Source organism: Musa acuminata, chromosome BXJ3-1, assembly GCF_036884655.1.
Source record: "Musa acuminata AAA Group cultivar baxijiao chromosome BXJ3-1, Cavendish_Baxijiao_AAA, whole genome shotgun sequence".
Lineage (NCBI taxonomy): Eukaryota > Viridiplantae > Streptophyta > Magnoliopsida > Zingiberales > Musaceae > Musa > Musa acuminata.
Genome location: NC_088349.1, coordinates 22,892,250 through 22,920,192, shown reverse-complemented (window position 1 = coordinate 22,920,192; position 27,943 = coordinate 22,892,250). Strand labels below are relative to the sequence as shown.

The 27,943-nt window shown below is 37.3% G+C and overlaps 3 protein-coding genes across 4 annotated transcripts; 1 reads left to right on the top strand and 2 right to left on the bottom strand.

Moving 5' to 3' along the window:
- Positions 1-14: 14 nt before the first annotated feature.
- On the bottom strand, positions 15-8,826 carry LOC135629443 (GTP-binding protein At3g49725, chloroplastic-like). Its single transcript, XM_065136805.1, has 14 exons — positions 8,300-8,826; positions 6,713-6,777; positions 5,582-5,644; positions 5,368-5,457; positions 5,031-5,143; positions 4,237-4,305; positions 3,976-4,120; positions 3,719-3,774; positions 3,525-3,575; positions 3,360-3,414; positions 3,208-3,264; positions 1,440-1,559; positions 793-1,335; positions 15-421 (listed from the first exon to the last, which is right to left on the bottom strand). The coding sequence occupies exons 1-13, from the start codon at positions 8,745-8,747 to the stop codon at positions 793-795; spliced, it is 1,875 nt and encodes a 624-aa protein (XP_064992877.1). The 5' UTR covers positions 8,748-8,826; the 3' UTR covers positions 15-421.
- Positions 8,827-9,729: 903 nt separating this feature from the next.
- Positions 9,730-20,879, top strand: LOC103999448 (uncharacterized). 2 transcript variants are annotated; one of them, XM_009421205.3, is made up of 7 exons: positions 9,738-10,044; positions 11,340-11,381; positions 14,160-14,294; positions 18,025-18,257; positions 18,678-18,714; positions 20,246-20,303; positions 20,410-20,879. In XM_009421205.3, the coding sequence occupies exons 1-7, from the start codon at positions 9,928-9,930 to the stop codon at positions 20,481-20,483; spliced, it is 696 nt and encodes a 231-aa protein (XP_009419480.1). In that variant the 5' UTR covers positions 9,738-9,927; the 3' UTR covers positions 20,484-20,879. The 2 variants fall into 2 exon arrangements, with proteins under 2 accessions (XP_018685242.1, XP_009419480.1); XM_018829697.2 differs by lacking the exon at positions 14,160-14,294 and having other exon boundaries at positions 9,730-10,044.
- Positions 20,880-21,612: 733 nt separating this feature from the next.
- On the bottom strand, positions 21,613-26,475 carry LOC135629444 (squalene monooxygenase SE1-like). The gene is made up of 8 exons (XM_065136806.1): positions 26,159-26,475; positions 24,551-24,662; positions 24,176-24,350; positions 23,475-23,643; positions 23,091-23,309; positions 22,663-22,938; positions 22,232-22,510; positions 21,613-21,951 (listed from the first exon to the last, which is right to left on the bottom strand). Exons 1-8 carry the CDS (start codon positions 26,411-26,413, stop codon positions 21,847-21,849), a joined length of 1,590 nt encoding a protein of 529 aa, XP_064992878.1. The 5' UTR covers positions 26,414-26,475; the 3' UTR covers positions 21,613-21,846.
- Between the last annotated feature and the right edge of the window lie 1,468 nt (positions 26,476-27,943).

Here is a 27,943-nt window from a genome sequence, read left to right as displayed (position 1 = left end):
TATACACAAAAAAAGAAACAGTAATTAATAAGAAATCAAATTGTGTAAAGAATGCGTTTGTCGCAAGATGCTACATATCACCTGAGGAACCATGTGGAAAGAGGTAAACTATTATCACATCATCTCTCTTAAGTACATTTTCATAAGCCTTGTATTTTGTTGCTCTTTCTGCATTTGATAAGCTGAAAATGCAGAGGCGGCTAGAAACAAAGATTACCATCTTATTACTAAAAGAATGTGACTCCTCCGGAAAGAACTACAAAATGACGCTACATGCTCCCATTTGAGTTAGATATCATCAGGAAAGTATGTCTTCTCCACAAAATGGTGATATAAAAATCTGCCACATGATATTTTGGAGCATTTCAGCTTCATAAAGAAGTATGTCGAGGCCCATCTCTATTAGAACTTTAGAAGTAATCTGCAGAACAGAAGGTGAAATTCTTATAAGAGAACCTTGAAACATTTATAAAAAATAATGAAACAGCCTAATTATTATGTTTAACTAGTTTAATGTTATTTCCAGGAAGCTTATGGTTAGTAGATCTTAGATTTGGCAATAAAGTTAGGTTCTTTCATCAGCTCTAATAACTGCTCTAGGAAAATGTTTGATTGCAAATAATTATACATTATAAGCCAACAATGTGCATAAATAGAGTGGAAGTACATGTGCAATTCCAAGTGACGGCAAGCATAAGTAGCACATTAGAATTGTGCAGAAGATCTGGCTAAGTATTTCAACTGATTAAGAATTGTTTCCCATGGAGGATGAATTTTTAGTTTGCAACGTACCTACTGTTCTGCAGCCTTTTCGTCTTCTGCAGTGTCGGAGGGTCTCCATTTCCTATCACAAGGAAAAAAAGTCCTTTTCTCATCAGATTCCTCCTTATTTAGCTTCTGATCTATAAGATTCAGCAACTCCTGCAAGCCAACCCCTGTAATCGCTGAAGTTTTCACGCAATTGATGGTTTTGGATTCATGATTATCTCCTGAATCCTTCACATCACATTCCACCAAGGAGTCAACATCTTTGTTATCAAAATTTTCCATAACCTCTTCAGTTGAAACATCAGAAGCAATGTCGCCATCATCATAATCATCATTATCATCCATATGCTCACCACAGGAGAACTCAGATGCCACATCGTCAGCATTATCCAGACTTTCTTCTTGTGAAAATTCAGAAGCCATGGCATCATCATCCTCATCTACAGGCTTACCAGATGAAGGATCACATGTCATATCATCCTCTGGGTATTCTTCTTCATCTTCACCTATTATTTCTTCTTCACCAAAACATTCATCAGCTCCACCGTTGCTTTCAAGAAGATCAATCTGACATACAAAATTTGTCATGAATCATATCTTTAATCAATTCATTGAGTAAATAAGAAAAAAGTAGTTCTTGATGTCAATGTCCATCATGAGCACAGTAGTACTTTGTTCCAAACTTCAATCATATTTTTAATCTTTTCCCCTGACACACCAAGCTGTTGCAGCACTTGAAGTACAGCTTCACGTTGCGCATCAAGATCAGGTGAACTAGAGTCTAGTACATGCTGTAGAGGTTACAAACAATAGCTATTAGCTGTTTAGTGATGATTGCAAAATATCTGAAAGTTACTATGCTAGGCAGGAGTAAAAGAGGTGACAGCTACACAAAACACAAGATCATGTACAAAGTTTCTTGATTAATTAGTTAGTTCATGAAACATGCTGTTATCCACTATTCAAACAGGAAAGTGGACCCTTCAGCATTAGCACTTAATTTTATATCAACATATTAAATATTTCAATGATTTTATGCTATCTATGATGCTTGTGGCTGATCACCATCTTGCTCTTGAATGTCAGATAAAATTGCATAAGCAAAAAAGCACACACATAGGACATTGACTTAATCTGAAAGCGGGGAGCATTTGTGTATTCTGTAACATAAGTTCAACTGACGCAGATGAAGATTGCCGAAATAGGTGATTGAGAGCTAATTTTATAAAGAGATATAGAGAATACATATACCTTCAGGCTTCTAAAATATGCACCTTACAAGAAAGCCGAGCAGATTTAATTTGGTAACTATCATCAGAGTGTAGAAGGTCCAGAAAATTTCAATGAGCCAAATTTTTATTATAGATCCTCATCGAACATACTAAATTGTGCTTCAAAAGCCTAAATTGATTTTGAGCAATGAAATCCAAAACTTGTTACCGAGAGTAACAGATTCACCTTTGAAGGAACTCCACAGTCCATATCAATGGCATGTTAAGAAAGATGATAAAAAGGAGGATTACAAGAAAAATCTGCTAGAACTTCAAGAAAATGATATTTTGTCTGTTCGCCTTCCAGAATATAAATTTAATAACTCTGCCAGAACAGGGTGGCATCTGACAACTGCAACTAGGTCTGGGGAAACTCTCTTTGTTTTGTTTTTCCATTTGGTTCATACACATCCTCTGCCCACCTATAAGTTCACAACTCAATACCCTTAGCTCCTCAAGAATATCATAGACACCCTTCTGGAATTAATAAATTTCATCAAATGCCTTCCAAATTTCCAGACAGCATAAACATATTTGAAAAGGAAAATGTATATATGAAGAAACTCAAAAATTATCAGTAGACAAACCATGACATTTCACCCCTTTTTTCGGCATTTGTCTGTAGAAACAAAAAAAAAAATCCAAAATTGTTTTAGATATCTGCTTAGCATTTGACTGAATCCAAAAATTCCATTCCCAACCCATAACCCTGCAACAGTTGGCAACAAAGGAAACAAAATAAACAAAACCAAAGCCCCCTTCCCTGTTTCAAAAGTCATACACTAGGAAATTTATGGCAGGATGAGGAGCTGGTATCTTGGACAACAAGCAAGATATTTCCCACCGTACTAAACTGACATAACTTGGCTTCCATTACTTTATGACTGATATGAAGTATAGACATTTAAGTTACAATGCAAGTTCTGCATGATCTGTCACATGCAATTGCCATATATTACTGATATACAGAATAATTCAGAGGTGGCTATATCTTTCTTGCATTGTGTATTATCCTAAGTGATGTACCTAAGTGCCGTAACAAGTGCTAGCAGAACTTACAATTAACTCAAACATTTTTTACTATGTCATTTTCCATCTCAAGAAAGCAAACTTGAAAAGTGATGCGTTTCGGTTATGTATTCTAATTCATAATTAGAAAAGAGCATACCACTAATAAATCTGCTTCAACCACTTCTTCCAAGGTTGCATGAAAGGCCTCCACTAGCTGAAATACATGGACTTTTGTCAAAAAGCAAATGGAAAGGGTCAAAATTGTTCAGGTGACATTTAAAAGTTAATAATAACTGACATTGATATTACCTGTACAGGCAAATCTGAGATGAATCCAACAGTATCACTAAGAAGCGCCTTTTTCCTGAGTGCCAGCATAAGCAAAGATTTCATTACATCAAAACAGGCTAATAAAATTTCACTTCCTATTTAAAGGGGCCTTAACCATGGCAACAAAAACCACAATAGTATTACCCTGACGGAAGGACAACACTTCTTACTCGAGGATCCACAGTTGCAAATAATCTACATCAAGGCAAAATTTCCCATTAAAATTCAGCAACTTATCACATCAATATACCACACAATTAAACCATTTTTATAGAAACAAATGATTACAGTTTGACATAAATGCCTACAAAGAAACTACTAGTAGCATGTAGGAATACCTATCATCACTATATAAATCACTTTCAGAAAGAGCACTGACTAAGGTAGATTTGCCCTGCATACACAAATTTTAAATATAAGTATCCCAGATCAAACTTGGTAGCAACAAGGCAAGAGTAGCTAGAAACTTCTAAGACTGAAAATTGAATGTAATCTGATCCCTTTTTCCACAGGTCAAAAGCAAAATATATTGTAGTTAGGACAAAGCAGCTTTGTTTAGACAAGCTAAATTTCAGCAACAAGTGCAATTACATACAGCATTTGTATATCCAACAACAGCAACAGTTGCTAGGCCCTGACCATATGAACTACCATGCCTTCTACGTGCATAACGTTGCAGAGACCGTGTTCGTCGAACTTCCTCAATCTGGGATAGTATATGGATTCGTCGCTCTTGAATTCTGCAGGTTATTTGATGGAAGAGAATCTCTAAGCATCATTTCTGGAAATTAAGCATGTACCAAAAAGAGGTGAAGCAAACAAAAAAAATTCATCCATCAAAAAATTTGAAACTAACCTCCGACGTTGAAGCTGCAGTTCAGTTTCTCCAGCACCACTAATAAAGCCACGGCCTCCACTTCCTCTCCTGCAGAAAAAAGGTCAATGATGAATATCTACGATAGTTGTCAACCATTACTGCATATTAAACATAGAACAAATCCTGTTAACTAGTTATTGATGTCTCAAATCTAGTATAATACTAAATGCAACACCCATGATAATATTTCCAACAAGTTCTTCCATATTACATTGATCATTAGAAAAAAGTTTCTCTTTTTCATGCATAGCCATCTTTAGAAATGTTTACAACTCCCTCTACAAACAACAACAACAAAGCCGTAAATCCCAATTATCTACGATCGCCTATACGAATCTTTTGCTGCCATTCAAATCGGTTAAGATTCATTTTCATGAGATCTGACATAGTTTTGCACTGGTTGTCAATGACCTAATGTAACCCTACACCTTTTTCATTCGGGATTGGGACCAGCATTGGCGGTGTTGTTTACAACTCCCTCTCTACATAAAAATATAGAATAACTGATCTGAGAGAATATCATGCCAATATGGTCTGACCACCTTATTAAGGTGCATTAATTGCTATATCTAGCATAATGTCAACACCAAGGATGGTGCAGTGCCAAGCATGTGCTTGGCCAATAGCACGTAGCCCATGCCTCTATATTGCTGGTATGCCAGCAAGCAGCACCCTGGAAAAAGCACTCAGATTTGTTGCTCAGAATTTTGCAACACCTGTATGATGTGAAAAGCACAATCATATTAACCACTAAAAGAACAAATTATTCATACCCCCGAGCACTAACAACTTCAGCTTCTCCACTTGTTCCAAAAGTCATCCGGCCACCTGGACCACGAACTCGTACAAGCCTTGTCCTCTTATACATAAGAGCTGCTAACTCTGACTGTGACCATGAGAATAGCAAATTTGTAAGTCATCTTTAAGTGACATGAACATTCAGCCAAAGAACAGACAAGTGTAATGACAGAAATCATGACCACAATAAAGAATAGAACCTTTCTTCCATGAGAAACATATACAGGCCATGGAATACAGTGGAAAAATAGAGTTTCAAATTGTCAGTTGAAGGTTGAAAAGAAATCATGGAGAGCAATCAGAAAACAATACCTGTAATTTTGCTTCTTTTGTTTCAGCATGAGCATTGAATATCTCTATAATAAGACCAATGCGATCTAAGACTGGTTTCTGCCATGAAACCTGCCGATTGAAATTAAGGTATAAGCAGTAGCTTTGAACATTTTTTGAAATGGTAAAACAAAAGATAACCTCAAGCCTTTTCCAAAAAGAAAATCCATTATAACATGTGTAGATGCAAACTCACCTCCAAATTGCGCTGCTGGATCCCAGAAAGAATTGCATTAACAAAAATTGCATCTATTGCATTCTGTTCGAAAAGATGAAGAAGAATGCAACAAGATGGAAATATCAAAAACAAATAAAAATCAGTCAGATTAACAGGACAGAAACATCTCCATGCATTCACCAAAATTAGAAAACATGCATGTTGTTTTTGAAAGATCATCTTTCTTTACACAAGTGACAGACTCTTTTATAGGCAACAAACAAGACATAAAAAAATATCATATAAGTAAGCCACAAAGATTTCTTCCACTAGTTTTATTCCATATGCATCTCATCACATCTCTAGCACTTCATATATATGCAAGCCTAACCCTCATAAAGCAAATCAGTTTACATAAAGAAATTTTATATAATGAAGCTCATCTTCTCCTATTTGGTTCAACAGGGTGACAAAGACAAAACAATTAGTTCTTCTTTTGTCATCCAGCTATCCCAATAAAATCCATAATTAGTCCGGGCAAGACCTGACTTCTGCAGAAGATAAAGGTGTTTGTGATCTTCTGGATATCAGAAATGTGGCACTCCCCTAACAAGAAATCGGAAGTAGAGGTCAAAGCTTTTGTTAAATGCCACTCTGTATAACCTAATCTGCATTTACTTCTGAAATTTTGATTTTTGAATAAATTATTCTCAGGAGGACTTGTGCAAGAATCTTGCTTGATTGTCGAGCAAATTCAAACAACAAATGTTACAAGCATTTAAAAGTTGAAATAATTAGGAAGGAGATAAAATACATATGTCAAAATCTTTTTAATGAAGATAAATTTTAAAAATTAGGGTGTTTAATAAAAAAGGCCTCTTTTCTCACTTGTTGCCAATTAAAATATTTTTTTGGTTATGCCCCACTCTAAGGTCCCCCTGTGACATTTGCCTGGTGTTTGCATAATGCACATAAAAGGTGCCTAAGTGGGGAAAAAAAAAGAAACCAAAATGGAAGCCTTAAGTGGGAAAATCCAAGAAAAAAGGGGTCTTTTTGGGTAAATCCCCTCGATTAATGTATCCAAATTCCAAACCACTAAAGTTTTAGTGATGTCATAGAACACAAGAAATATGAATTTATTTATAGAAAAGATTAATTTTAAAGATGTACCTCTGTCTCCAAGGCCCTTAGTTCGCATTTGACATTTTCAACAGTCCCCCGTCCAAAATATGTGTCTGCCACAAGAAAATTGCACGTATGACCAATTTAACCATGTTGACAGGAACAGTATCAAGAATATAATCTCAAAATTGAACAAGATCCATACGACATACAGCAAAATAATATTCCAAGACTGAACAATTCATTTACATATGGTGTATTCCTCAATGAATCCACAACACTCCATGCTACATGATTTTCCCATTAGTGAATTTCATGACATTGTTCATTTATCCCTTGGCATGCTTTTTGCATTATATAAATAATAGTACAAAACAAAAATTTAAATATATTACATTTCCATCCTTTCTTTACCAACAAATAATTATCAGAATTATTACAATCTTAATAACTACTTCAAAGTCATTATCCAAATTCTAGATTTTTCAAGCAAAGTTATTCCATGATTAAAAACTGTGACTGTGCTCAGAAACATAAATATTTAACCTCAACATAAAATTTCAGAAAGAAACTCCTAGGAATAAAAGCAGAGGATTACTGTAAGAGTCCATAGAACCTGAACGTTTGCAAATAAATAGAAACCCATGTCAACCTTAAAGAAGAATGTTATTACAACTGGACAGAATTGTAGAACATTGTGAACAAGCATCTCAAAGACAAGTACTAGCACATCAGGTTCAAATATTAAAAGTAAATTTGAGAAGACAAATAGGGCAAAATCTGCTAAGGGATGAAAGGAGTTCAACTTGCAGAACAAATGACAATAACATCCATGTGCAAGAATTTCAGCTAGCAGTATGTCACTCATCCCAATAGACACAGAATAGATGGAAATAATTAATGGTGATTAGGATAGCCTATCTTATCTCTTTCTTTGAGCAACATATGCTTGCCTGTGGAACAATATCTTCGTTTTCCTCCAAATAGCCTAAGCCTATCTCCCCTGCTCTTCATCTCCTTTTCTATTTAAGTTCAAGCATACTAAAAAACGGACCAATGAGCTTGCACTACACATGCCACAGATCAATTCATGAGAATAGATGGAAATAATTAATGGTGTCAAACAGCCTATGTTTTCAATTTCTTTGGCAACATATGCATGCCTATGGAACAATATATTCCCTTCCCTCAAATAACCTACGCTCATCTCCCCTGCATTCTTTTTCCTTTTTTGTTTAAGTTCAAGCATACTAGAAAAAAGGCAAGATTGTTGGACCAATGAGCTTGCGTTATACTTGCCATAGATTAATTCACGACGAAGTGAGGATTAGAAGGTTGGTGATGTGCTCTCTTGTTGGATGAAAATTCACCAACCGTTGCGCTTGGAGAGAAATTGGTCCTCAACTCACTTAATTATGTCCATCACGTAAACCGTCAACCATTGAACCGACACTAAGAAGGAATCGAAACAGAAGTCCTAAGTCAAACCTTATACGACAAACGCACCCCACATAAAAACCATGGAGAACCATCCAAGAAAGTATTCAAACTCCACTAAATTCTCGATCAACTCGCAGACTTTATATAAAAATGACAAATTTGGAGGATAAGATGTCAAGGACGGGAGAAGCTAACCCGAGTGCACCCTGAGGGATCTGGCACCGGGGTTCTGCACGACGAGGTGTGGCGGCGGCTCCTTCGAGCCGTAGTCCTCGGCGAAGACGCCGTCCCTCCGCTCCTCGAGGGAGTTGGCAAGATTGAGCGCCTCGGAGAGCTTGGAGTGGAGGAGGGAGTCGGGGCGGAGGCGGGGTTGGACCACGAACAGCTTCGGCGGATGCGTGGGGTCGCGGCCGAAGAGGGAGACGCCGGCCCCGTCGCTTTCATCGGCCTCCGCGTCCCCACCGCCGCGGCGCCTGCGGGAGGAGGAGGTGGTGGAGAAGGGGGCGGAGGGGGGCGAGATCGGGGGAGGCGGGCGAAGGAGGGGCGGCGAAGGAGGAGGTTGCGAGGAGAAGGGGGTGAGGAGGATTCTGGGGAGCGATCGTAGAGGGGTTCGAAGGCGAGTGATGGCTCTCAGATGCAGCATAATAGCGTTCGCTCTTCTTCTTCTCTCGCTGCTCGGCGGAGGGAGCGGAGTTGGGCGGCGAGGGGGATGTCGGGAAGCATCCACGGCGAATTTAATGGGATTAATTGGGGTCAGCGTAATTTCTTTAAAGCCCCTACCAAAGTACGAAAATTTATATTCATCCTACAAAACTGTGAAATTGAAATTAATCTGCAAAAATTTTGTTGAGGAAATTTATGCACAATTTCAAGGGCAAAATTATACAACCTATAATTTATTATATTACTATATTAAAAAGTTTAGAGCGTTAATTAGTATTGATCAATTTTAATGAATAAAATTACGAATTTTGTATCCATTCTGCAAAACATGAAATCCAACTTAATTTCAAGAACAAGAAGTTGGGGGGGTATTTATGCAAAACTACAAGAATAGATCATATAATTTATAAGAGAATTTAATTAGTAGCCAAGTGATCTTAGTGAAGGTTACACTCTAATATACTCCTCTAAAACTATATATATATATATATATATATAAATAAAAAAATTAAAATTGCTAACAAGAAGTTTGCCTTATCTAAAAAAAATACCAATTTAAAAAATGATAAAAAAACTCAAAAAATAATAAAAAAATTTAAGGGTGTCATTTTGTATATGTTTTTTTTCCCCAATTCATTATTGATGACAAAAAAATGACTTAATTTTATGACATGTGTAAATGAATCAGCTCATTATTATTAAATATAAGATTATATATAAAAAATTGTTTAGAAAAAAAAATGTAGTGCAGGAGACTCCCATCACTACTGAGTAGGAAGAATGTATAATTAATTAATTTGAAATCTTTTGTGGATATTAATAGAAGGGTACAATGGCTATATACAAAGTTAGTTATATAGAATAATAGAAATCCATAATTGGATGGACAATGTCATATTTACAGAATGGCTCCTCAGCATCCACGATATTATCCAACAAGGCCTTTTCGATGAAGAAGGGGGCAAAAGCGGGAAAGAGCAATCGAGTCGCCGCTCGTGGTGGTGCTAAATTACTCCCCACACGTTCCTTCCTCCACAGATACAATCGCCTGGAATTTCCTTTCGTTTGTTTCTCCCGTCGATCCATCGATCGAAACATGCGCTTGATCTGGGAAGTTTCGATCCGGATCCCGATTTTGAAGGAGTGAGTCGAGGAGAGAGATGAGCTCCGGGGATAAGAAGCCCGACCACGATTCGTGGCAGGAGAAGGAGCGCGCGACGAGGGCTTGGCGTGTTCTCCTCTTCGGATTGGTCGGTGCCACCGCCACTACCTTTGTGGTATGATCCCTCTCTCTGGCCCTGCGTTTTCATGGTTCCTTCGTCTCTCTAGGGATCCCGGTGCTTGTTTCCGATTTGGTTTTTCGGTTCTCTGGCTCGGTTTGATTGTCTGTTACGCTGGAGTTGGGGTTGGTCGACTCGATCATTCAATCAAAGATGCGCCTTTTATTTGGGAGTTGACTATGCCCATTTTCTTTTACAGACACCTGCTGAAGATTTCCGTCGATTGTTACCTCTGCTTTAGTTTCATTGGATGGATTTTAATTTCAGAATTTCTTGTTTCTATTGAGTTTGAATTGAGAGTTAGGAGGATTCTTCTCTCTACCTCGATGGATTCTTGTTGTTCTTATGTTATTGTATGCCTGAATATTATGGAGATCGTCTGCAATTTAAACATCCTTTCTCTAGATATATGTTTGGTTGCTTATATGTTGCATTGAAGATGGAGAAAAATTGTTGGTTTGGATTTTGGTTGTTGCCATCAATTTCTTTTGATTAATCCATGAACCTAATAAACGATGCTTTTACTTGGCAGTTGTCATTGTATAAAAACTCTTTTCATGGAGATAGGAGAAGATTGCTGTTGATTTTTTTTCCCATGCATTTGTTTCTATTACATGAACATTGTCAAATTTTGGATTGCTTTGGATGAATAAAAAAATGCCTACACGTTGTAGTATCCAGATTCACAATTTTAGCATTTTTCTTTAGTTTCAGTTGAGGCTTAAAAGAGATGCATGTTCTTGTTATCAAACTTTTGTTGAATTACTGGTATCAGATGTGTAAAATTGGATGATGAAGTTCTTATTATGCACTGGAAGTAATGGTCAATGCATCAGGTTCTTATGTCTTCCTTTTGTGCATACTGTCAACATAAAGTTGCCATTGGGTACTCCTGATTTTTCTGGTTCCATGTTAGTGTGAGCAGTGAAACAACAATTGGCTTACTCTTGTTTTATTGGATTCACTGTTCTGGAAGTTTTCTTTGAACATTTGGGAGAGTTTTTTAGGCCCTTGGAGGCATGGATTGGAGCCATTCATTATTTGTTTAAATAAAAATCATATGGACCAGCTATAACTTTTATTCTTTCAACATGGTGATTGTGCTAATCTAAATTCTTTAATTGTTTCACAGCACTTAAGTTCCTTGTTTATAATTCTTTAGGGGATTTAGTCTCACAACCTCTGATTATACAGTTCCCATCCTTGCCATGTTACCTTTTGCTCCTGTTTGTTGCACTATTTGATCTTGTTCATGGTGCTAACTCGATTCTTATCTTTGTTGTAACTGGCAGACTGGTCAGCTGCGGAGGACTGCTGACTGGGTATACACTCAGGTATGGTTAGTCATTGAAATATTTTAACTACAGCATTGCATTCACCAATTTAGTTCCCATGTAAAAGATGCTCCTTATTTTTCAAGGCAACTTTTCCTCAAAAGTTACTTGCATTAGCAATGCCGCGCTGCTTTACCAAATTTTTTCTATTTTCATGTATTTGTTTCGAGTGATGATGAAATGATCACATCTGCCAAGTTTCTTACCTTGCTTTTCTCAACATCTTTGAATATTTGCCTACATTTTAACCCTTAAATGTGCAAGCACATGAGCAATTAGCTTGAAGGAACAGCCAATAGATGGACATGGTACCACTGCATATGGACTTGTCACTGTGAGCATATAAACTTTTGTTATTGAGTTGAAATTTTCTGCTGTTGATACAAAAAAATTTCAGTGATTTATGTAAACATTAAGTGAAGTTGACAATAGTTAGCGGTGCAGTTCATTCATACATCTTGACAGTGATTTAAAAAGGTGCTCGGGCGCTTGCCTAGGTGCTCGGGTGAGGCGAGGCCAGGCCTGAGCGCCTCGTTTAAGGGCTAGGTGGTGTGCTTCAAAGAGGCGCCGCTTGGGCACTCGCTTTAGACCAAGCGTTGGGCGCTTCGGGCGAGTGCCCGGTTCAATTAAGCAAACCAAACCATGTGAAGTTCCTTCAACTATCGAGGGAGTGGACCACAGGTTCCTTCACCACTGACGGATGTCCTCTAAAGCTTCTGCCATTGCCGCTATTGCTATCCGCAGCTTTCGTCGTTGTCATTACTACTGCTGCTGTCCGCAGCTTCCATTGTTACTGTGACTGCTGTCTATAGCTTTCACCGCTGTCACTACTGCTGTCTGCAGCTTTCGTCGCTACCGCTGATGCTATCCACAGTTTCTGTAGCTGTTGCTATTGCTGTTCGTAGCTTTCGCCACTGCCGCTACTGTCGTTCGTAATGTTGTCGCAACCAAGGTATGCAATGTCGAATAATACTGCTTGGTACGGGCGGTACGTACTGGTCCGTCAGCTGACCGATACACGGATCGCCCGTTACCGGACGGAACGATATATATATATATAAGGTGACGTCGCATCACCTTTTTCGGCGATGTCACCTTTTTCGACGAATATATATATATATATATATATATATATATATATATATATATATACACGAGGCGATGTCGCCCCGCGTGGGAGAAGGAAAAGGCGATGTCGTCGAATATATATATATATATCATGGTATCCGAATGGTACCGTCCGGTACGGGCGATACGTACCGGTTCGATGGCATACCGGTACGTGGACCGTTCGGTACCGGTACAGTGCTACAGTAATACACTATAGCAGTGCTACAGTGCTACAGTAATGAAGAAAAATATATAAAACTATTCGGTACACCAGGGTGTACCGCTCGGTACGTCAGTACCATACCGTACCGAGCCAACCTCAGTATACAGTATCGTACTGTACCGAGCTAATGTCGAAACTCCGTTACGGTACAAAATTACGAACCTTAGTCGCAACAATATTAAACTAATCCTCTGTTACTGTTGCCATTTTTTCTCCTCTCTATCTACGGCTAACAGTAAGTAATATACTGTTAACAGTAGATTTTTAATTTAATATCATATTTTTATTTAAATAATTATATTTTATTATATTATATATATTTTTATTTTTTTTATATTTCAGAGCGTCTCGCTTTGCTTGGACAAGCACCTAGCGTCTTGGGCATTTTTGGACCTTGGCGCCTAGCGCTTTTTAAATCACTGCATCTTGATTTGTCCATCAGTTAGAGTGCAATTGGAATATAGAAAGCTCGTCATACCAATATCTATGCCTTAACACAAGAGATTGATTCCCTTCAAAGCGGAATTGTTTATGGCATTGCACGATTAAAGAGATGGCTAAATTCATTATCCTGGGGATGTTTTCAGATCTGACTATTCCCATATTTTGAGGAAAAAACAAGCCTTTTCTTCATGTTAGTCCTAGCACTAGCTGTGAGTAGATATTGTACCGGAATCTTACATGGTTGACTCTTAAAAGTAATTTACCATGTACCTGCCAAAGGACTACCTCTAGATTTTCATCTTTTTTGGATAATACTTGGAGAATCTAACAATCGTTGGAGGATATTTGAGGTTTCTAAGTCCATACAGTCCCCATTTTGCAATATTGGTAATGTTAATTTTAATTTCTTACCCCGGCATGAGAACGATTATTCCATGATTCCACATCAAGATTATCATTCTCAGCATCCTCAGTTAAATTTTGGAAAATTCATCCTTGATGAAGAAAAGGGAAATTAGAAATTTAGAACACTGACCAATCAAATATTCATTCTTTATTAATCGACTCTCCACAAAAATGTGGTCGAGTTTATTCTCATTGATTGCATTAGTCTTATTCCATAGTCCAAAACCTACCACCTATTGGTGGAATCCAGCTTAGCAACACCTGTGTCAAATTGTCATTGGACGTCTCCCGCATTAGGATATATTCTGTTCTACGAACTACTAATAAACTTTAAGCCTGATAAATTATATGATTTGATGCAAAACAAAAGATATGGACTACGACGATGTACTAAGTGAATTCTCATTGGAAAAATCAAGCAAACCTCGCTGGCATTCAGTATGCTAATATTTGAAAAAAGAAAAGACACTTGGATTCTACTCATCTTATTATTATTATTACCTGAAGAAAGAGTTGGAAGCAATATTGTTTATTTGCATTCAATTGCTGCTTACCAATTGTAATTCATCGAAGATTTTCTTTTTTTTCTTCATCAGCTGAGCAGATTACGGGCAAGTTCATCTTGGAGAAACACGAGTAGCTCAAATCATGGAGGATCCAGTCAAGATGCTTGGAAAAGATATTATCGCACTAGAATGCAAGAGGAATATGAAGAGGAAAGGGAGAGAGTTGTCAGTTCTTTTCCTGGTTTTTTTAATTTTTCTATTATCTCCATTAATTCTTTTTTACTAATTATTTTTCAAAGTGATAGTGAATGGTTTGATAGCACCATTTGGTTAGATTGTATAGTCATATCTAACATTATTTACTAAATTCTTATCACTTTACCAAACTTTCAGGAACTTCTCCATAACTTGCTGACTTTTTATTACTCTGGCCTGCTATTGGAGATACCAAAGTTTTGATGTTAAGGATTTAAATTTGGTTTGGTTGTTTATCACTTGGTTAATAGGCTTGCAACTTTGGGTTCATTCCAAACCAACACTAGATATATATAGTTCTAGTTCCAGCCTGATTCAATCACAAAGCATAACCTGACCAAACTAACCCAATCTAGGCCATTCAGGTCATTGTGATTGTTAGAAATCTTGCTCAGGTTTTCCAAGGCTGATTGGTTTCAAGCTGACATACCTAGTAGCAGTCTTACTTGGGACCATTGCCTGGCACTGATCGGAACCTGTAAACAAGTTGGTTTTCTATTGGTCCAATTTGAAGTTTGAATAGATGCACATCAATGGACTTTGAACCCAACTCAGAATGGCTCCATGCATTATCCTTGCCCTTTTGGCCATAAAATATATATTTGCTTGTCCTCTTTTCTTTTATACATTATCCATTTTCTTACATTTCTAAAGAAACAAACATAAAATTTTAGACCTTTTCTAAATTAATGATTATTCATTATTCCTTTTGGGCAGGACTTCTTTCATTTTATCTGTGTTGTCTATTCTTTTCCATAGTTGTCATGTTGAAGATCCTAGAACTATCAATGAAATTAGATGCCCTTTCATAACTCTCAAAATTGTCGAATTGGGAGAAACTGTAGGTATTATTGCAGGTCAATCAATTGGGGAACCAGGAACTTGAATAACATTAAGAACAACAATATTAATCTACTGTGAGAAAGGCCTAGTAAAGTTGGTTTGATCTATTCTGAAAAATTCTAGATTATAGTTTGTTTATTTTGCTTTTACTTGATATAATCTTGTTTTATTTTAGGATGTTTAATTGTTCAGAAATTCAAGTGTTCTAAGAGTCAGTTAGCTTTTGTTCCAAGTAAAAAATATACACCTATAGATTGGCTGACCAATGTTATAAAAATTATTGATGTTGATCATCTATCCAGGTTATCCTATTTGAAGTTTTTCAATTGAAGTCAGTTTTATTATGAATTAGTTTTTGTTTCTCTAATCTGCTTTAGCTAAGGAATTAGATGCTATTAAGATCTTATGTTATTTCCTATTTTGTATCATCCACTTAAAAGAAAATTATACATCAAATTATATGGAGAGTGAATAGGTGGACATTTAGTTATTTTTTATATGTATCGAATGATCCAATACTTCAGTCCTTGCAGTAGTTCAAGGGTATGCTTTGCCAATGGCATCATGATAGTGAGAAACTCTGACATCTGTGGGGTATGGCAGCTGATATGACATTTGCAGCCATGTTGCATGGTGCAGTTTATGATGAGTGGTACATGACTATGGGCACTGCATTTTGCACTGACATGGATTCATGCAAGGTGTTGATACTTGTTTTGCATGATACATTCAATTAGCACATCGTGACCCTGCCAACACTGCTTATCTTTGAACTCTAATTCTATGATAGTAAATAATGCAGATCATGACTACCAACTATAAGAACAAAGAAAGATGAATATTATTTGAGCTTAATGCATATTATATGAAGACACAAATTACTACTTTGGACAACAATATGGATTGTTGATTTTTTAAGTTTAACAATACGTTGAAATATTTTCAAGTCCATACATCTAAATCACCTATAGATGGTGCTGATTTTGCATAAATTGAATAACTTATTGCTAATTTAAAGATATTTTTTCAGTATCATATTGTTCCTTAAATTTGTGAAAAACAGGGGTTTGATTTTTTGTCAAGTGGGTTTTGTTATAATTTTGGGAAGTTGACTCCAAATATGTAGTCCTTTCGGTTCCTGAAATTAGAATACTATACATATTTTAGTATGGATACCTTTAATGGCTAAGACTGTATGTCTGTGTGTTGGTGGTTGTTGGTAGTAGTAGTACGGCGATGCAATGCACAAGTTCTGATCATTTGTAAGACTATTCACCTAATTCTGAGTTTGCTGTTGCTTTCATGAGGCTTTAAGCTAGAGCTTTTCATTATCTCTATGGTGTCACAAACTCTGATGTGCTTTAAGTCACAAACTGTAACCACTTCCTTTTGCTGGGAATCATCAATTGATTGAAGGAAGAAAGTTCATTTTTCAGGAGCTGAGCTGAAAGGAACAATGGAAATTTGATGAAATATATTATTATAGGGTTGATTTTTAAGCCCTTGATATCATATGTGAAATAATTAGTGACAACTGCACTTTTTGTTACTTCCTAACATGTGAGTCATCTTTTAAAGTTTTGGCCATACCACTTGATACAGACCAGTATTTAGTATTTACTAGTCCCATGGTAAATAATGAGAGCTTCTGACCCATATTCCTCCTCTGCTCTCTCTCTTTCTCAATTGTTCGGGATGATTGATGTGCCAACATGCCATGTATTGGAACACTAGTATATAGCAGCTCAAACTGGTCTGGCTAGGTACCAAAACTTGAAACTTTGATCAAGACCACACCTGATATTGTGATGACTTGTGATATCAACTCGAAGTCTTGAACTTTAATTTTTTTTATTCTTTACGAACAAACGTTGACTAAATTATGCTAGTATATTGTCGACTGTCAAGTACTTTTGGGTTTTGATTTTGTTGCCCATTTTGATTTTAGAATTTGGTTTGAGTTGTTTGCTTCTACTTTAATGCCAATCGACATCTTAGTCTGGTAATTTCTTTTAATGAAGAGTGATAATACTTTCCTCGAGAAATGGGAAAAGTTGGGTGTTTAGTGTTGGCACATGGCTAGGTAGAGGCAGCTATTCTACAATGATATGCAAAGCATGGTTTAGAGTTTTGGCCATGGTCTGGTTTAGAATGAAACTTAGTACAGTCATCCTCATAATACCAGGCTTATCAGCTGATAAGCTGATTGATGCTAAGCTGTATTAGACAGTAAATGTAATGTCTAGTATTGGTATCAGATCCTTTTTTTGTTATTAGCTAGTGACATTTTTTCTCTCTCCTCTGTCAGCCCTTCCACCTTATACTCTGCATTCACTTCCCCTTCCTCTCTCTCTCTCTCTCCCCCTCCGTATCTACATAGATACATGGTACGCCAGTATATATACTGGTACCGAGGAGGAGGTGGGGTGGGAGAAGGACAAGAGGAGGCAGAGGTGGAGGTGGGGAAGATGAGGAAAAATACTGGGAGGTCCGACATGTGGTTGGCTGACTGTCAGTTCTTGTGCATCACGTGTTTGCTTAAATTTAAAAAAATAAACCGGATCTACTGCTTTAAAAGGGGTAGCCAGCTTCCTAGACCAGTAAATGATGGCTGCTATGAACTGGTCATAACAATGCACATTCCTTGATATGTAATACTGTGTGATTGCTCAATCTCTATGAATTGATGTGCATGGTACTAAATTTTATAATCACTTGTGTCTCAGTAGCTACTTTCAATGGCAAAAGAAGCTTCAACTGTACATATTTTAAGCTGATTATATGATTTATCTAATTGGTGTTGCTTTTGATAATTTTGTGAATGAATGATGATCCGCATTCATGTTTGTTTATGTAGGAGCGTATACGGCGAATGCAAAGTGTATTTAACAGGGATAGAAATAAGCATAAGAAGAGCTATGAGACTTGGAAGTATAGCGACCCTGGTGCATATCGGTATATTCCACGTGATGATTGGTATTATGAGACAGATTCATCTTACAGGGAACAAAGAAGTAATTACAATTACACCCCTAGATCCAGGGTGAACTGTACAATGTCACACCACTACACAGTGTTGGGTCTTGATAGGTAGTACAACTCATACTTTTTTTTTTCTCTTCCTAGCAAATAAGCATGGGTTTCCTTGTTTACTCCTGGACACTATTCTCATGATTATGAAGTATTTAACTGTCATTGTCTTGTGTAATGGATAAAGTATATGATGAACATATTCTCGCTCCTTTTATGTGACATACTATACTGTCCCAATCTATGAGTGTGAAACTTTGATATTTGAGTAGCATTTATAGTTAAGAGTACATTTTATTAATGTATAATTTCTGCTAGTTAAAGCTGATTAAGTGAAACATGTCCTGAAGGAGTGGAACTTTTCAGAAGCAAACAAATCCGTGTTTTCATTTGAGGAACTCATAAAACTTAGTTGTCCCCCTCAAAAAATTCAATTTATATGAGTTGTCTAATTTGAACATTATTTGCCTCTTTTTGTAGGTCTAGAGCAGAGCCATATTCAGATGTTGATATTAAGGTACTTCTCTCCAGTAACTGACTTCTTATTTTTCAAATTCCATTTGTGCCTTTTATACGTTTTTTCAATTGTTTAGACAATTTGTTACAGTTAAGGAACTTGTAGAAATAGTTATTATATAACCATGGTCTTATGAAAAGTGAATGAGAAGCTTGCTAGCCAAAAAGATGCTATAGTCAAAATGAGCTTCAGAGCTACAAGGTATTCTTTCACATTAGCTTTGACAAAGGAGCTTACGGGCCACAACCTATTCTAGGCTATTCACCTGTTTACACCCTTCATGTGAATCACATGTGATTAACAGACAATTGGAAGAATTAGTAACTCCCTGGGGACTGATTTCAATTATTGACACAGATTATAATATCATTTGGCACATAAAAAATAATCAGAGGCAACGGCAGCATTCTCTTTAGAATTTTGGTCTCCTGTTTTTGTGACAGTGTCATCAAGTCTTGGAAAAATCAGGTTTGACATAGCCAGAGGCCCTGAATGTATTTTAAAGATGAAAACCTGCTTGTGGATCATGTATAACTCTCAGCGATATTATCAAAGCATACCTGTACCATGATAATCCCAACAAACTCCTTTTTCCAAGAAAAGAAAAAGGGAAAGAAAAGTTGAAGGACACACAGTATAAGCATGGTAGTTCCACCCATGGTTTTAAAAAGTGGTTGGATGGATATGTACTAACTGAAATTTACCTGTCCAACAAATGATCATAATTGGGTCATCTAGCTTGGTACCTATGTCATGCTTATTATATTTCCAACAAATGACATTTCTTTATTATTTTCCAGTGATGCTTGACAGTATAGTACCATGCATACCAGTACTATGTCATGCGACAAGTTGTCAAAACAAGTATCGGACTTGTATTTAAATCTTTGGTGTCACCTTTTTCTTATCTTGGAAAATTTCTATTCATGATGATTTCTTTTTTTCACTTTATGGCACTTATTTTCTGTTATGCAAAACATATTTCTTAGGATCATCATGATAATCTATGACACTATATGTGCAAATTATATAAATAAAGCATGGCAATACTCTTCCAATGGATTGTAATTTGCTGTATATAATATTCTGTAGATTTTCTAGGACTTTCATCATTTTGTCATACCATAATGTAAATGTCATTCTATTCGTTCATGAAACCATGGTTTAGTGTGTTCCTGCTAACATCTTTCCATGGGTACAAGTAAACTAAAAGCAGTCAGTCAATTATATTTGTTCATAATTTGTGACAAACTTAACTTCCCCCAACAAGATCAGCTGAGTACTTGGTAAATAGTCTCTTAGCACATAAAACCTCTATGGGCTCAGTAAGATACTAGAGGCCGGTTGGGTCCTAAAGAACTCTATTGTTGTCTGATGCCACCTGAATAATTGCAAGCTCAAACATCTTCCAACTTGAGTGTATCTATTGTACTCTAATGTTCAGATGCTAAGGTTACAGTTGTTGAGATATTTAGTTCTCTCGATAATTTTTTCACATTGTGTACCTAATTTTCACTCTTATATGTCGCAGACTGCTTTCCGAGCAAAAGCAATGGAGTACCATCCTGATCAAAACCCAGATAATAAAGGTTATTTCATGTGAAGTTTAACTTATTTACTATTTTGTTTACTAGTCAAACATTTTAGTCAAATTTTATCTTTGGTGAGGGAACCAATATCATTCTTTTGCTGCAGAGGCTGCAGAGGCGAAGTTTAAAGAAATAATAATGTCCTATGAAGCAATTAAATTGGAGAGAAGTCAGAGTTGATCCTCATCATGCTGGTAGAATGTAGATATTGGCATGTCCCAAGAAATAAATAGTTTAGAAGAACATGTCCTGCCAAAATAATAAGATTCATAAAAAATAAAAAAAAGTTGCTGATCAGATAGCGGTTGTGAATTCTGAGCATGCCAAGAGGTTTATCATTTTAGATGGAGTTGCTCTTCCACGGTGATCTTGACATCAGGCTTGGCAACTAAGTAGCATTTCTTTTTCCTCTGAAATCTCTGGGCTGCATATATATTTTTTTCTTCCATTCGAAAGTCCATTGCGAGAAGATTCTTACAGTGCCTAGCAAGTTGAAAACATGTTACATCTTGAATCTAACTCCGTATAAGTTAATGTTTAAATTGATTCCACATTTGAGTTGGCATTACTTCCAAAGTAATAGTGTGCTGGTTATCATTTTCTGTACAAAGTTGTTTGATCTATGCTGTACAATTATCTGAGTATGACAGGAAACTGTCCAAGTTGTGGAAGTAGCATCATTATTTATTACATGGTTAGCGTGATAGCTACCGATTTTTATAACTTTAATTTGCAGCCATACTCCGTATCAAATAAAGTTGATTGCTTCACTGTAGTGTGGCACAATCTCTGATGTGGTTTACAACAGGAAAACAATGTTCTCCATACAATATTGGTTCTTTCATCAAAAGAATATTGATATCTGCTATGTGCTTGTCTTTCTTATTCTGAATCCTGCTGATAGTTAGTTATCCATCTCTTGTGCATTTGAATGAATTGAGGAACCAGACTTGGAACCCTAAAACTGCTATTTGCTGTTTATTCCATGTCTCAGTTTATAGGAATTTGATGCTACCAGAGCTGATTAAAAGTCTGGAGATTATCCATCAATCATCACCAATGGCCAAAGAAAACAATATTCGATGAACTTAAAAACACCCACAGTATCAGGACATATTTTTGTGCAGAACTCAAACATGAACCAACTCCTGATAAAGAACGTGACCTTATATATTATCACGATTGACCTGCACAATGCATCCAAGACTTACGAGAGAGCAATCTTGAGCTTTAATACCTTCAAACCATATTCCTGTAATCTCAGACCATATCCATGCAATTCAACTTACACAATCACTGGAAACCGAAATCACAAAAACACTGTTTATTGTCAAAAAATTAGTCTCACGGTACCCGAGTGATTAACAAGTTAGTGATCTTTATAGTTTCCACTCCACATGCACGATAATGGGAATACAAATTCAATGCCAGATCCAGCCTCGTGGAATTGCAAACTAAGAACATGTTACGTCTGCAACAGTTATTTAACCTAAAAATGGTACACAGTTGAGCTTGAGCTGAATTCACCACCCATCTTGATGTTTCAATTGGCAGGGGGTTTCCTATAATATGCAGGAACAGTTGCAGGGAAGAACATTTGCCGAACCCCTTCTGCTTTGATGATGGGGAAAATGATACCTGAGGCACCCTGAAAAAAGCACAATAGCCATGTAAATTTCTAAGGCGTGATTCAACTGAAAAAATATAAATCTATCTTAGAAATGCTGATACGAAAGGCAGTGAACCATGCGAATGATAAGTCTAAATTATGGATTATGGCTCACCCATGTAACAGTCATATATCTGAATCTATTCATTAAATCCACATTTATTGAGTACCAGGTATGATCAAATTTGTTGACTAAAAAGATTGATAAGAACAAGGTGGAACATGTAAAAGAATTGCACAACATATACTTAATACTTACAGAAATAAGTCTAGCTCCAATCCACATTCGTTTGGGGGAAGGAAATGGCAGCAATAGGCGGCCAACACCATATATAGCGACAGCAAAGAAGTGTGCAACCAAAGTCAATGGCCTAGGATTCAGACCTGAGAGTAAAGAAATGGGTCCATTTGAGAATACACCTCCCAGGCTTAAATAGTCGAAACATGCTTGGCGCATTTCATTCCTAGCTCGATCAGGTGATGCACTAAAGACCTTGTAAAGAGCACCTGCCAAGGTGTTTATTGTAGAAGCAACTGGCTGCAGAAGTGTCATGAGATTTCATTAATGAAGAGAAAAAAGAGACCATAAATACATTGTGAAAGAAAATCTAAAAGAGATTGAAAAAGACGATAGATATCTGATATGCAGGATAGAAACCAACTTCTACTCAACAAGAATACTCTGTTTACCTTCCGTAGGGTGTAAAAAGACTCCAAGTAATTGCAGAGAGTGGATGCATCATGAAGATCACGAAGAGGCTTGAGAAGATTATGTAGAAGAACTATATCAGATAAGGCCACAGTCATTCCCCCACCGGTTAGAGGATGACGCATATTGAAAGCATCCCCCATTAACAGGGCTCCAGGTGTGGGATGAGGAACAGCTGGCATGCTCCTATTTGCTATAGTTCTAATATTTCCCTTGTCGATTGCCGATATAAAAGGATCATGCAGTTGAGCTGGAATCTGGTAAATATAAAATGTATCATCCATATGTTTCAGGACTCAACCAAAAGGTTTGTAAACAATCCAGATTTATGCAAGATCCATTAGTGGGAGAAAACATTCAATAACAGAAAGAAAATATAAAATCTAGCAAGTGAGATCACTGAAACTACCTGAGGTGTCACCACCGTCTTTAGGTAGCTAGCCATTTCACCATTCGCTACAGAAGGTACTTTCTGTCCAGGCACATCAACCAAACAGCGTACCTCATTGCTACTTATTGGATAAAATAAAATGGGTGAGGGATCTGCCAAGACAACATGCCCATGGTTTGGGAATGGAAGTTCACAGTTCTCAAGAACCAAACCAACAAAAGAAGATGGTATATCCACCTGCAAAACAAGACTCATCAAACCATCATAGTGGAAATCCATCATTGTTATGAGGTAAGTAATTAACAATGTGCAAAATGCAGAGAACTTCATAACAGTTGGCCTAAAGTCTTAAAAAGCTAAAATCATGTGGCTAGCAGTGAACTTCTGTAATACTATTTTTACCTTAGGAGAGCAGAGAGACTTCCGCAAATTTGAAAAGCAGCCATCACATACAATTGTAAGAGGTGCAAAAGCTTTTAATTCTTCACCAGCTTTATTCTTATACAGTACCCCCTTAATTGTTCCATTTTCTTCAAGCAATGATGTTACAGTTCCCTGCTCCAGCCGAACACTGAAAAGTTGTTTATACAAGGAAATTTTAGTTTCTTGACTAAATGACACAACGTAAAAACTAGACAAAATAAAAGAATTAACTACATTTAAAAGAAAGATCAACCAAATAGGCATGAAACATGGTAGTGTATACCTCAATAAATCAGTTGCGAGTGTTTAGCAATCTTCTAGTATATCATATTACCTTTTAAGAAAGCATGTTTTCACAGTAACTTTATAGCACAGATGTCACATGCCTGCATTTTTGTCCCATTCAAAGGTCCATATTGATTTCGACAAGATAACTCAAAGCATTCTCTTTTCATATATCAAAAGACATGTTCAATTGATTTTGAAATGTTTTATTTCATAATCTTATCAAGTCTGACTGAAAATTTGTAACCAATATTCTACTAAATTTCTAAATAGAGATTTGTTAAAATGTAATGAAGCAAGAGAGTGAAGCTTTGAACACTAAAAAACCACTTGAATGATCAATCTTATTCTTTTGAAGATAAAAATTTATATAATAGAAGTAGAAAAGTGATTACTTGGGTAAAGTTGCAGCTTTCTGTCGCATCCTTTGTATGAACCGTCCATGATGAAAGCTCCTCCCAGCAACATCGGAATGAAATTTTTCCAGAGGGTAAGCAAGTTTAGTATTTCTTCCATCTTTAAAAAGAGCATAGCCAAAGACCCGCTGAGCATCAATTTCTTCAACACAATCTGGTGGCCAGAAAAAACATGAACATTAAAGAAGATGAAAATAGAGAAATAGTAATCAAATCCTAAGAAGCAGTTAACCAGAAAGATAGGTGTGAAAATTACAACATAAACAACAAAACAGATACCCCTATTATCATAGTGACCATAAAGGTGTTGCACTCTTTACATAATACAGAACAATGAAATTTTTTATTGCTTACCCTGAAGGCCCAACTCAACCAGTTTCAAGTATCCTCCAGGTTGCAAAAGTTCACCAACAATTCTGTCGGGCTCTGTTAAATCTCTCTCAATAACATGTACCCGTCTTCCATCCTACAACCAATAAAATTAGTCATATACTCAAAAGCATGATTTGAACTTAGGTTGTGCATGTTTAATCGTGAGAAAGCTAAGCTAAGAAGCCTATGCTTATGGGCTTAATTGGTTTTATGAACTATTGTCAGAAACAAGCATTAAACAGAAATGAATGAAATGATCCAAGTCCTTAGCTAAGGTCAAACTTCAACATTAAAAGAGGAAAGATTGCATCAAAATCCTGCATACTGCAAATTGCTGAACACCTATGAAAAAGTTTGGGATCAATGACAGTGCAATACCACCAATCTGAATTCACTGGTTGACAATGGATACCAATTTAATCTTTCTCAGCAATGTACTATTGTAGCCCTTGCCCACGTGGAATATGACACAATTTTATTAGCAATGATGTGCAACATGATCCTAACAAAGATTTTAAACATGAAAGAAGTAAATGATATAAACCAAAAGTCTGTCAGAGAGTTGAATGTCACCAACTAGATTAACTTGTAATAGGTTGACTACCTTATTTGTACACTTCTTTGTGAATAATATTCAACTCATCTAGTAGAATTCATAGGAAAGCTAATTCTCATCCTTCCCTCACTGAAGTATTCAAGATAACCAACCAAGAAGTGTTTCTTTAGCAATCAACAAAAAGTAGTGTTCCTTGATCACTCAGTCATCACAAAGTAGCCATACTCCTGGACAGAAGGGGCTTAGCTTATTTTAGGTACCAATGGTGACACAACAAATTTATGTGTATAGTAACTAAAAATTATCATGAATTATCCATATACTATCTGAAAAAAAATCCACAAGAAGGAAAATTGGTGACTGGTCTATGGGGCTCCCGCCAATGCAGTTTGCAGAGTCAATTTACACAGCCTTAGGTTGTTCTCGTGAAAATGCACTTCACATCTCTACAACCTTCAATCCCATATATTCTCAACATGTACAAGTCCATTAAAATAAACTAGATTCAACCGTAAAAAGATGAGCATTTGAAGACATCAGATCACAAATTCTAGCGCAAACAAAGCAAAAAACTAAGGAAGCAGTCAGCTGTGTCTTTACCTTAAAATTCATAGCACTAGAACCGATACGAGGTTTGCAAGACTGTCAATTAAAGATCGACTAACCTCCTTGTGCAAAAAAATTAAATGATCAATAATCAATTTGAAGACCCCTAAAAGAGTTCTTTTATCTTGTTTCGAGCCCTAAGCATGATTAGGGCTTTCAAAAAAAGGAAATTATGGAAGATAAGAAGAGCAAGAAGGAACTCCCTGAATAAAAGCAACATCGGGAAAGCCGAGCACAAAACACGCAGAAAAGGAGCATACACATATAAAAATGTAATGGTGACGGTAGAGGAATCCTAAATCCCGAATCAACATCATCCAACCACCAAGATTTGCCAAGTAGGAAAGTAACGGAAGAAAAGTTGTCTCCTCCTCAAACGTCATCAAAGTTTACGAAATTCAGGACAGGAACGGAAGAAAAGGTGTCACCTTTCCGAGCGTGTAAGCGAGGGCGGAACCCGCGACGCCAGCGCCGACGACGATCACGTCCGGGACGCCGCACCCATCGGCGTCCGAATCGCACTGCTCCTTCCCGGCGGCGAAAGGAGCTCCATCGTCGGTCCTCTTCCTCCCCCTCGCGGCCTTCCGACCCCGGATTCCGGCGAGAAGAAGGAAGGCCAAGATCGAAGCGACAATGGCCGCGAAAAGGTAGTGCTCCGCCATCTCCGCCGCCACAGAAGCCATCCCCTCCTCGCTCACTCTCCGCCTCCTCTCTGTCCTCTCTCTCTCACGCTCCTCGCGTGTTCCGAGCAGCGGTTGATATAGCGCGTTCTGGATCCGGTCCTTCGCGTTGGTGTTTATTCCCAACTAGCGCTCCGGTTCATTTTTAGACCAGCAACTTCGGAGCATCATAATTAGACCGCATCTCGGAATGAACCGGACCGACTGAAATCTTACATTTTTCCTTGGTTGGGTCCCACCTAGCCATTCATGGAGTCCAGCCACTTAAATATACATATATTCCAATCAATATTTGGATTTACATCACAACTAAAAAGAAATCAGGTTGTGATCGTCACATTTCTCGAAAATATAATTACTTAGAAATGTTAGTAGATTGTTTTTCTCAAAAAGAATCCGAAAAGGCAGGCATTAATTACAAGTCACCCATCGAAGCATATCTTTGGTTCAATTCGAGATTTATTTTCTTCTTTTCCCCACTCCGATCCAAACCACATCGAAGCATATCTTTGGTTCAATTCGAGATTGTTTTTCTCGAGGGCGGTGACGGCAGAGGCAGAGACCAGATGCGACAACTTAACCCTACAACTGTTCCGCGGGTACAGTTCACGCAATCCTAGCTGTACCCATCTCACGTGGAATAGTTTATAAGCGACGGATGCGGATGCACCGCACCAACCACGGCGATCGGTGCCGTCCATCAGGACAGAGCGGGCATCTTAACGCTGATATTAGGGGAAGAGATCCGTTGGTGGGCCGGAGCACAGGTGGCCAAACCAGCGACGGCTCGTGGATTTGGGGGAGGAAATTACGCTGGGTGGTGTCATACTTAGCGTGGCCAACGGTGGCATCCGATGCGAGGGAATGCCCCAGAAATTCTTCTATGCGTCGAGATTCGTGCGCATCAAGATCTGTGAAATGCCACATCAGTGTTGGATCAACTGGTTGTCGATTAATGCTACTTGGCATCGACAAAGTTATGCTCGTTAACAACCCCCGTTGTCCGAGATAGATAGATAGATGTTTTAAATGTTCTGCTGGAAATCGTTTTGAGTGCTGCCTTACTATTTTGGATTGATCGACTCCGTGAGAATGGACGGTAGCGAGGGTCTGTATGTACTCTCAGTGGGCTGTCCTTTTCGGTCACAGGTTTGGTGGTAGTTATTTGAGCAGACAGTTGTGTCACTTTCGAATGCTTTATTGATTGATGATTTGTGATAAATATGGTTCCATTTAAATCGCACGATTCATCGATTCTAAACCGAATCGAAACCAAATCTAGACGATTCGGTAATAGTTCCGATTAAAAAAATACAATATATATATATATATATATATAACTTATTTTTAATTAAAAAAATAATAAAAAGTGATTCGAACAGAAAATGAAAACATTAGTTCCCGTTTCAATTCCAGTTCTCAAAATTGAAGAATTAAAACCGCTATACTGAAAGTTCTGGATGGTATAAATGATAGCCTAAATAAGCTATAGTTCCTGTAAGAATAAAATTATATTTTTTGTGTCTCATGTGG